Source organism: Mandrillus leucophaeus, unplaced genomic scaffold (assembly GCF_000951045.1).
Source record: "Mandrillus leucophaeus isolate KB7577 unplaced genomic scaffold, Mleu.le_1.0 Scaffold273, whole genome shotgun sequence".
NCBI lineage: Eukaryota > Metazoa > Chordata > Mammalia > Primates > Cercopithecidae > Mandrillus > Mandrillus leucophaeus.
The window spans coordinates 1,387,921-1,399,065 of record NW_012102843.1 but is presented as its reverse complement, the minus strand read 5'-3'; the positions used below and the strand labels follow the sequence as shown (position 1 = coordinate 1,399,065).

General features: G+C 38.9%; 1 protein-coding gene across 1 annotated transcript in view; it reads left to right on the top strand.

The window, feature by feature from the left end:
- The window catches only part of CUL5 (cullin 5), a 112,845-nt gene that overhangs the window by 92,523 nt on the left and 9,177 nt on the right, over positions 1–11,145 (top strand). The window contains 5 exon segments of the mRNA XM_011984761.1: positions 2,107–2,238; positions 7,290–7,413; positions 7,718–7,893; positions 8,400–8,561; positions 10,562–10,680. Coding sequence (XP_011840151.1) covers positions 2,107–2,238; positions 7,290–7,413; positions 7,718–7,893; positions 8,400–8,561; positions 10,562–10,680 — 713 coding nt within the window.

Genomic DNA, 11,145 nt, shown 5'->3' with positions numbered 1-11,145 from the left:
ATTTTATAAGCACAAGAAATTTCAAAATCCCGAATTTAAATTTATTTACATATATTTTTAGAGAAGTAGGATAAAAAATAAATGTAAGACTTTCAAGCATAAAAATACAATATACTGCTGGGTGCACTGGCATGCACCTATAGTCCCAGCTACTCAGGAGGAGTCCAGCCTGGACAATATAGATGGTGAGACCTTGTCTCAATTTTTTAAATTTTTTAATTTGTGTGTGTTTCTGTCTCAGTTATTTTTTAAAAAACAACAATATGCTGTGTTTACATTGTTATCAGGAGCTAGGTGCAGTGGCTTATGCATATAATCCTAGCACTTTTTTGGGAGGCCGAGGCACGTGGATCACCTGAGGTCAGAAGTTTGAGACCAGCCTGGCCAACATGGCGAAACCCCATCTCTGCTAAAAATGCAAAAATTAGCTGGGCATGGTGGTGGGCACCTGTAATCCTGGCTGCTCAGGAGGCTGAGGCAGGAGAATGGCTTGAACCCGAGAGGCAGAGTTTGCAGTGAGCCAGGATGGCACCATTGCACTCCAGCCTGGGGGACAAGACCAAAACTCCATCTCAAACTAAAGAAAAATTTGTATCAGGAAAATGAAATCGAGATACAAATTCTCTACTGGTTAGGAAGAATTCATGTATAGTTTTTTTTAAATGCATGATGGTATATATATCATCATTATGGAATGTAGGTTATATTGGATACATTTTAAAGAGTGAAATAACCATTTTAATATATTAATCATAAAAGTTTTAAATGTTAACATAAGTTTCCAAGAATTTAACAGTTTTTCAAAAGTATTTTAACAGATTTCTGAACAAAATATTTTAATTATCATTGCCAAGGTCAGCACTAGGGTGAGGCAAGAAGGCACCTAGAGTGCAAAATTGAAGGAGATTCTTACTCTCAGGGCTCTGCAAGTACAGCATCAGCACTTAGGGGTACCTAACAGTGAGTGCCTCCCTAAATTAGGCACCCTAGGATGCTTGCTCATCCTAGTTCCAAACCTGGTCACTAGATTATTTAACATAAGAAATTCGCATGTGAATAATTGGCTTTAGAAAAAAATAATTGCAAACATCAATCATTTTTCCATCAACTGCTTTTAATTTGTTTTTTAGGGTGGGATTAAAAACTCAGCCTGAATCAAAATGCCCTGAGCTGCTTGCCAATTACTGTGACATGTTGCTAAGAAAAACACCATTAAGCAAAAAACTAACCTCCGAAGAGATTGAAGCAAAGCTTAAAGAAGTGGTACATAATGTTTTGTATTTCAACTTTTAAAACTACCTTACTTTGAATTTGTGTTTTGCTTACAGGACTTCCTGTGATAGTATCAATTTAAAAATGTATTATGTGTAAAGAACTAGTGTTATGAAGTTTTACAGTGCAAGACCTCTAAGGGGGGTTATTTTTCTTTCTGAAAATGTTTATTCTACAGCTTCTTGAAGGGAATACCATTTAATTCCTCTCCTTTCTTGATTATTTTTAGAAATTAAGTTCTGGCTACTAATACAAGACATATCTTTCCAACAAATTTGGAATGATAGTTGAGAGATTGGGAATTTTTCACTCCTTCCTTTTGGTGAGAGTCCAAGATAGATAGCAAGGGATGAGTGAGAGGAGATTAAGTAGTTGCTTTCATCTTTGTCACCCAGTTGTTAGTGTAATGATATAAGCCCAGGAATACAAACAAGAAAAAAAAATAAGATATTGGGCAAGTGTAGACAGAAAGGCCCAGAGAGATAATTAGTGTCAGAAAAAAATGTGGAAAAGATAAGTAGAAGAGACACTTGCGGGGGGAGAAAAAAACATTGATTTTTTTCATGTAAAGTATATCGTTGCATTTTATATAAAATCTAAAAAACTGATATTTAGAGCAACTACAATTTTATTTGGTTATAGTCTCAATTTTGCTAACTTTTAAAGTAGTGTATCAAGACTGGGTGTTTCTCAGAGATGGATAATTTAGTAGGCCTCTATCTATATGCTTATAAAAATTTCTGACTTGTGACAGTTGGTGGATATAGGAAGGTCTAAATTCGAGAGATGACTAAGAGTATATAAGAACTGAAGGTAACTTTGTTTTTCATACAGCTCTTGGTACTTAAGTATGTACAGAACAAAGATGTTTTTATGAGGTATCATAAAGCTCATTTGACACGACGTCTTATATTAGACATCTCTGCCGATAGTGAAATTGAAGAAAACATGGTAGAGTGGCTAAGAGTAAGTAAATTTTAAAAAATATTTGGTTTTCTAATATATTGCATCATTTATATATGTGCTTAAGTAATACATTTCGGAGATATTGTTAATGTAAAAGAAGTAGGAAACATTTTATAAGAATATAGCATCAATTAGGCCAGACACAGTGGCTCGTACCTGTAATCCCAGTACTTTGGGAGGCCGAGGCAGGTGGATCACCTGAAGTCAAGAGTTCAAGACCAGCCTGGCCAACATGGCAAAACCCTGTCTCTACTAAAAATGCAAAAATTAGCTGGATGTGCTGGTGCACTCCTGTAATTCCAGCTGCTTGGGAGACTGAGGCAGGAGAATCACTGGAACCCAGGAGATGGAGGTTGCAGTGAGCCGAGATCACGCCATTGCACTCCAGCTTGGGTGACAGAGCAAGACTGCATTTCAAAAAAAAAAGAATATAGCATCAATTATGTAAAATAAAGTGATATCTAATAAATGTTCTTAATACTTTTAGTAAAAGTGTCTTTGTTCTTGAGTTGTTTCTACTGTTTCACTCTCATTTGTACCTCAACTCTTGTTTAAACTGACCTTATTAATAAATAGACTACAGGGGCCAGGCGTAGTGGCTCACGCCTGTAATCCCAGCACTTTGGGAGGCCGAGACGGGCGGATCACGAGGTCAGGAGATGGAGACGATCCTGGCTAACATGGTGAAACCCCATCTCTACTAAAAATACAAAAAAATTAACCAGGCGTGGTGGCGGGTGCCTGTAGTCCCAGCTACTTGGGAGGCTGAGGCAGGACAATGGTGTGAACCCAGGGGGCGGAGCTTTCAGTGAGCCAAGATTGTGCCACTGCACCCCAGCCTGGGTGACAGAGCGAGAATCCATCTCAATAAATAAATAAATAAATAAGTAGACTATTATATCTTTAAGGTATTTTCAGGAATGAATGCTTAACTTTAGAGATGTTTATAAATAATAACAAATCTGTACAGCAAAAAGAACCTTTAAATGATGGCCTATTTAGGGAATCAATGCTGATTATAACTAAATTCCAATATAAAAATTTTTGAGTTTTTTTTGTTTTAATTATTAAAGTAAATGTCTTTCATTTCTGTGTATGTATCTCTCTCCATATATATATATATGGAGAGAGAGAGAGAGTGCGAGCGAGCACACACAAGAGAGACCTACAGATATTTTAACTTACGGATAGCCCTTTGCATGGCACTGTAGGATAGTAAAAATGACTGTGCTAACTGAAACTGCTTAGTAGGAAAATGAATGATTATTCTGTGACTTTTAAAAACTACTGTCAAAAGACTCAAAACTCTTACTGTCACTTATAAATATATAGGAAAAAGGGAAAAATAGCAAAACTAATACGTATTTACTACGAGAAACCTTTAGAGTTAAATTACTTTTTTCTTTCTTTCTTTTTTTATTTGGAGACAGAGTCTTTGCTGTGTTGCCCAGGCTGGATTGCAGTGGTGTGATCTTGACTCACTGAAACCTCCATCTCCCAGATTCAAGCAATTCTCCTGTCTCAGCCTCCTAAGTAGCTGGGACTACAGGCTTGCGCCATGACACCTGGCTAATTTTTGTATTTTTAGTAGAGACGGGGTTTTGCGTTTTGGCCAGGCTGGTCTTGAACTCCTGGGCTCAGGTGATCCTCCTGCCTCAGCCTCCCAAAGTACTGAGATTATAGACATGAGCCACCACGCCTGGCCTACGTTATTTCTTTGTTAAAAAAAAAAAATACCAAGACCCAACAGTAAAATGACAAATAAGGCCAGCCATGGTGGCTCACACCTGTAATCCCAGCACTTTGGGAGGCTGGGGTGGGAGGGCAGATGGCTTGTGCTTGGAGTTGGAGACGAGCCTGAGGAACGTGGTGAAACTCCATCTCTACAAAAAATACAAAAATTAGCTGGGCATGGTGACATGCACCTTAGTCCCAGGTGCTTGGGAGGCTGAGGTGGGAGGATCGCCTGAGCCTGTGAGGTGGAGGTTACAGTGAACAGAGATCATACCACTGTACTCCTGCCTGAGCAACAGGGTCAGGTCCTGTCTCCCTCACTCACACACACACAAGACAAATAATTAAAAGCAGGCAAAGGTTTGGAATTGACGTCTCTTCACAGAAGATACACAAATGGCCAATAAGTGCATGCAAAGATACTCAACATCATTAGTCATTAGTGAAATGCAAGGAGAGGCTGGACTTGGTGGCTCCCGCTTATCCCAAATACTTTGGAAGGCTGGGGTGGGAGGATCGCATGAAGCCAGGAGTTAGAAACCACCCTGGGCAACATAACAATACCGAATCTCTACAGAAATTAGCTAGGCATGGTGATGTGTGCCTGTAGTTCTAGCTACTCGGGAGGCCGAGATGGGTTGATCGCTTGAGCCCAGAAGTTCAGAGTTGTAATGAGCTGAGATCGTGCCACTGCACTGCAGCCTGGGCAACAGAGTGAAACCCTTTCTCAAAAACAAACAAACAAAAAAACACAAAGAGGTACTACTTTATTCCCACTGGGGTAGCTAAAATACAGACAGACAATAACAAATGTTAGTAAGGAAGAGGAGAAATTGGAACCTTCATAAGTTGCTAGTGGGGATATAAGATGGTGCAGCCACTTTGGAAAACTGTTGGGCAGTTCCTTAAAATGTTAAACAGAGTTGACCCAGCAATTTCGCTCTTAGGTAGTTCATTTGAAGAGAAATGAAAACGTGTTTCATGTGAAAACTTGTAAACAAATGTTCATGGCAAGATTACTAATAATAGTCAGAAAGTGGAAACATCCCAAAATGTCAGTGAGCTAATGAATAAAATGTGATTTGTCCATAGAATAGAATATTTTTTGTGATAAAAAGGAATGAAGTACCAATACATGCTACAATATTAGATGAACTTTGAAAACATAATGCTAAGCGAAAGAAGCCAATCCCAAAGACCATATCATATGATTCCAGTAATATGAAGTGTCCAGAATAGGCAAATCCACAGACACAGACAGTAAATTAGTGACTTGCAGGAGTTGGGGCCAGGAGGGGAAATGAGGAGTGACTGTAAATAGTATGGGGTTTCTTTTTGGGGTGATGGAAATGTTCTAAAATTAGATAGTGGTGATAGTTGCACACCTCTGGGAATATGCTAAACTTTATTAAATCGTGTACTTTATCTTATTTTTATTTTTATTTTTTTTGAGACAGAGTCTCACTTTGTTGCCCAGGCTGGAGTGCAATGGTGCGATATCGGCTCACTGCAACTTTGGCCACCCGGGTTCAAGCAATTTTCCTACCTCAGCTTCCTGAGTAGCTGGGATTACAGGCGTGTGCCACCAAGCCCGGCTAATTTTTCTATTTTTAGTAAAGATGAGTTTCAGCATGTTGGCCAGACTGGTCTCAACCTCCTGACCTCAGGTGATCCACCCACCTCGGCCTCCCAGAGTGGTGGGATTACAGGCGTGAGCCCGACCAAATTGTATACTTTAAAAGGGTAAATTTTATGGTAAATTATCTGACTCAGTAAAGCTGTTAATAAAGAGTAGTCTGAGACCGGGCGTGGTGGCTCATGCCTGTAATCCCAGCATTTTGGGAGGCCAAGGCGGGTGGATCACGAGATCAGGAGATCGAGACTATCCTGGCTAACCCAGTGAAACCCCGTCTCTACTAAAAATATAAAAAAATTAGCCCAGCGTAGTGGCGGGCGCCTGTAGTCCCAGCTACTCAGGAGACTGAGGCAGGAGAATGGTGTGAACACAGGAGGCGGAACTTAAACAGTGAGCCAAGATCGCGCCACTGCACTCCAGCCTGGGCGACAGAGCAAGACTCTGCCTCAAAAAAAAAAAGAAAAAAAGAGTAGTTTGAATAGCTCTTGCCTTCTTGTGTAACTTGACAGAGTAAGCATCTTTTCTTTGCCTTGGGGAGTTGTCATACCCCCTGTAATTTAGATCATCTAGCATTTTATCTTTTGGGCTTTCAGTGTCATGAAATACTGCAAATTCCTTTATAGCATTTTTGCCAGGATCACTTCCTCTAGGGTATCTTATCTTTTTTGTCACTCACCACTTTTATCTTTTATGTTGATAATTTGCCTTCACTAAGTTCCTCAACACTGGCATTATCAGCCTGACAACCACAGTCAGCTTTCTTCTGTAACTCCATTTTTGTTCTATTTTACTTTCATTTCTAGCATTATCACTTTTCATTTCCTCAGTTTACTTTTGTCATCTTTGTGTGCCAATTATCTTGTTTGATTATTCTTTTTTATAAGTTGTCATGTGGGTTTATTACTGGAAGCCAAGGATACAATGAAACTGCACACTTTGCTCTCTGTGGTTTAACTGAATAAACAAATGACTGATAGATTGTATTTACATTTTTTTAAATGTATTTATTTTATTTTTTTAACAAACAGGATCTTCTGTTGGCCAGGCTGGAGTGCAGTAACACAATCAGAGCTCAAACTCCTGGGCTCAAGCAGTCCACCCACCTCAGCTTTCCGAGTAGCTGGGACTATTGGCAGTATGCCACCATATCCCGCTAACTTTTAAAAATTTTTGGTAATGATGGGGTCTCACTGTGTTGCCCAGGCTGGTCTTAAAATCCTGGCTTCAAGTGATCCTCCTGCCTCAGCCTCCCAAAGTGCTAGGATTACACACCATGCCAACTAATTGATTTTGAAAGACGTATTATGATTAGTCACTGTTATTTTTGTCATGATTTGTGGATCGAAGAACTAGAAATAAAGTTTTTACTTTATGCAGTTACACATTTATTATATGGTGTCAACTGAAAGTTGAGCTTTGTTCTTGGAGAATTGGTATTATGTAACTGCGCTGTGGTAACTGAAATTCATACATACTAAAATTACACAAAGCAGGGACCCCTTGTAATACCGTATTTTGTTTCTAAGAGCAAATTTCATAGGTATTAGACAATAAAATTCTAATAAATAAGAGAGAAAAATTTTGTATTAAAACATCTAAGACTTAGTTTTTTCATTAAAAATTTTCCCAGTAGTATATCAGATTATGTATTTATTACCTCTTCCGTCTTTGATTTTTATAGGAAGTTGGTATGCCAGCGGATTATGTAAACAAGCTTGCTAGAATGTTTCAGGACATAAAAGTATCTGAAGATTTGAACCAAGCTTTTAAGGAAATGCACAAAAATAATAAATTGGCATTACCAGGTATTATTTTATAATTACATATATATTTTTTAAACTTAGAAAAAAGAATATCTTTGTTTTCCAGTAAATTAAAAATAAACCTCAGCAGTAATAGATCGAAAGATGTTATGAAGTCCATTTCCTTGGAGACAGCTATCAAAGCAGTGTGTTAGATTTGCAGATCTTTATTTCAAAACAAAAGGACACTTTTAACAAAATCTTTATAGTCTTACTGATTTTTCACCCAAAGTTACCCTGTATTTATTTTGAATTTTATCCATTGTTAAGATAATTTACTTTATATTCCTGATATTGTTCTGTATAGCTGATTCAGTTAATATAAAAATTCTGAATGCTGGTGCCTGGTCAAGAAGTTCTGAGAAAGTCTTTGTCTCACTTCCTACTGAACTGGAGGACCTGATACCAGAAGTAGAAGAATTCTACAAAAAAAATCATAGTGGCAGAAAATTACATTGGCATCATCTCATGTCAAATGGAATTGTAAGTAGATAGTGTGTTTGTTACTTCAGCTTTCAGTTTGGATGAAATTAGCAGGACTCCACAGAAGAATTGCTTAAACAAAATAGATTTTCGCCTCTCTCATGTGTAAAAGTTTGAGCAGAAATAGTGAAATTTTTTCATGAAGTTGTTAGGGACATAGGCTTCTGCCCTTGTCCTCAGGATTCAACATGATCCCAGCTATCTCAGTCTTCCTGGCAACAAAAAGCAAAAGGTGAGGGTAGCTTATACCTTTCATTAGGGACAACTTCTAGAAGTTTCCTCTGTCATTTCCATTTGCATCACATTGGCCAGTACTCAGTCTCGTGGCCACATTTTGTTACATGGAAAGCTGGGAGATAAGCATGTATTCTGGGCAGTCATTAATGTCTTCTAAAATGTTTATTACTGTGAAAGCAAGAGTGGATATTGGAAGACAGCAGCCTTTTTCATATATAAATTCATGTCATTGATTCTTATTTATTAAAAATCTATTTTATCTATTGTAGATAACATTTAAGAATGAAGTTGGTCAGTATGATTTGGAGGTAACCACGTTTCAGCTCGCTGTGTTGTTTGCATGGAACCAAAGACCCAGAGAGAAAATCAGCTTTGAAAATCTTAAACTTGCAACTGAACTCCCTGATGCTGAACTTAGAAGGACTTTATGGGTTGGTTTATGTTTTTTTGTTTTTAAGATTGTATCCTCTCAAGTAGCAGGAAATATATGATTGGCTTGTAATATATTATTAAATTCATAACAGTTTCAAAAGGTCTTATCATGAAAAATAGAGGCCGGGCACAGTGGATCACGCCTGTAATCCCAGCACTTTGGGAGGCTGAGGTGGGCAGATCACTTGAGGTCAGGAGTTCAAGACCAGCCTAGTGAAACCCCATCTGTACTAAAAATACAAAAATTAGCTGGGTGTGGTGGCACGCGCCTATAATCCCAGCTACTTGGGAGGCTGAGGCAGGAGAATCGCTTGAATTCAGGAGGCGGAAGTTGCAGTGAGCCGAGATTGCACCACTACACTCTAGCCCAGGCGACAGAGTCAGACTCCGTCTGGGGAAAAAAAAAAAATATATATATATATATATATATAAAAAATACGTATATATATAATTATGTATATTATTATATATATACATCCCCACATACTAGTGAGATATTTATGAAAAAAATAAATTGCCAATAGGTGGGTTAACAAGGCAGAAAAAAGTGCTTCAAAAAAAAGGAGAGGCCAGGAGCAGTGGCTCATGGCTGTGATCCCAGCACTTTGGGAGGCCAAGGTGGGAGGAGAGGATTGCTTGAACTGAGGAGTTTGCAACTAGCTAGGCAACATAGTGCAATCCCATCTCTAAAAACAAACAAACAAAAATTAGCCAGCTTGGTGGCTGTATCCCCAGCCACTTGGAAGGCTGAAGTGGGAGGATTGCTTGAGCCCAGGAGGATGCAGTGAGCCACAATCATGCCACTGCACTCCAGCCTGGGCAACATGGTGAGACCCATCTCAAAAAATTTTTTTTTAAAAAGGGAAAGATTGAGTTGGTATTTAAGTTTTACCTGTGAGGAACGTGACCAGCTATGTACTTTGGGTTTGTTTTTTTTTTTTCTTTTTGAGACAGTTTCGCTCTTGTCACTCAGGCTGGAGTGCAATGGCACAATGTCAGCTCACTGCAACCTCCGCCTCCCAGGTTTAAGCAACTCTCCTGTATCAGCCTCCCAAGTAGCTGGAATTACAGGGATGTGCCCCTACATCCAGCTAATTATATATTTTTAGTAGAGATGGGGTTTCACCATGTTGGTCAGGCTGGTCTCAAACTCCTGACCTCAGGTAATTTGCCCGCCTCAGCCTCCCAAAGTGCTGGGATTAAAGGCCTGAGCCACCGTACCTCATATACATACTTAATTTTTATACTGAGAATGTGTTCAGAGGTTTTATGATGACCAAAAATCTAAAAGCAAACTTTGGTCTGTTTGAGGACTTGTAGATTGTACTCATTATCCCCCTGCTCACAACTACATTTTATTCCTACTCCATAAACTTCTTAAAGTTCCAGTTTTTTTTTTTGAGACAGGCTTGCTTTGTCATCCAGGTTGGAGTTCAGTGGCGCAATCTTAGCTCACTACAACCTTCACCTCCCAGGTTCAAGCGATCCTCCCACCTCAGTCCCCCTAGTAGCTGGGACTACAGGGGCATGCCCCATGCCTGGCTAAATTTTGTATTTTCAGTAGAGACGGGGTTTCGCCATGTTGCCCAGACTGGTTTCAAACTCCTGAGCTCAAGTAATCTGCCTGCCTCAGCTTCCCAAAGTGCTGGAATTACAGGCGTGAGCCACTGCACTTGGCCTGAAGTTCCAAAATTAATTATTACCTATGGAGGAAATAGCTGGTATATAACTGGCAGATGGTGTCTACTATGGTCCTGCGTGACCAATCCCAGTTTCTTGTCTTATTGTAAAGAGAGCATTTATTGCTTTCTCATAACCAACTCTTTTCATCTCCTCTCTTTCCTCATTATGCATTCAAATGTTATACTCATGGAAGTACCAAACATTTTAAGTTTGTGTTTGTAATCTTTTTCTTGCCTATGTTGATTATGTGGGAGAATTGATCTTAGTATTCCATACTGTTTATAGATGCTAATTGTTTTCTCCTTATTCTTCCTAGTCTTTAGTAGCTTTCCCAAAACTCAAACGGCAAGTTTTATTGTATGAACCTCAAGTCAACTCACCCAAAGACTTTACAGAAGGTACCCTCTTCTCAGTGAACCAGGAGTTCAGTTTAATGTAAGCTTGTTAGTTGATCTAAAATAACACCTTGTTTGAATTTTAGCACTTTGTTTTTTGCAAAATAATTACTTTCCTTACATTATATTTAAAACATAACTAGATACTGTCATCACTCTAAACTTACGTCATTTAGTTGTTTATGGAAAATATTAATCAGATGTTTACTACTTTACTATATTTTTCATTGATACATTTTTGGTCTCTGACTTTATACTATGTTGCATTTCGTCTTTCAGGTTGATATCCTTTTGTGCTATAAAGCAGCTTTGTTCAGACAAAGCTTTTTGTTTATTTGTTTGTTTTTGTTAAGACCCGGTTAGGGCCGGGCGCGGTGGCTCAAGCCTGTAATCCCAGCACTTTGGGAGGCCGAGATGGGTGGATCACAAGGTCAGGAGATCGAGACCATCCTGGCTAACACAGTGAAACCCCGTCTCTACTAAAAAATACAAAAAACTAGCCGGG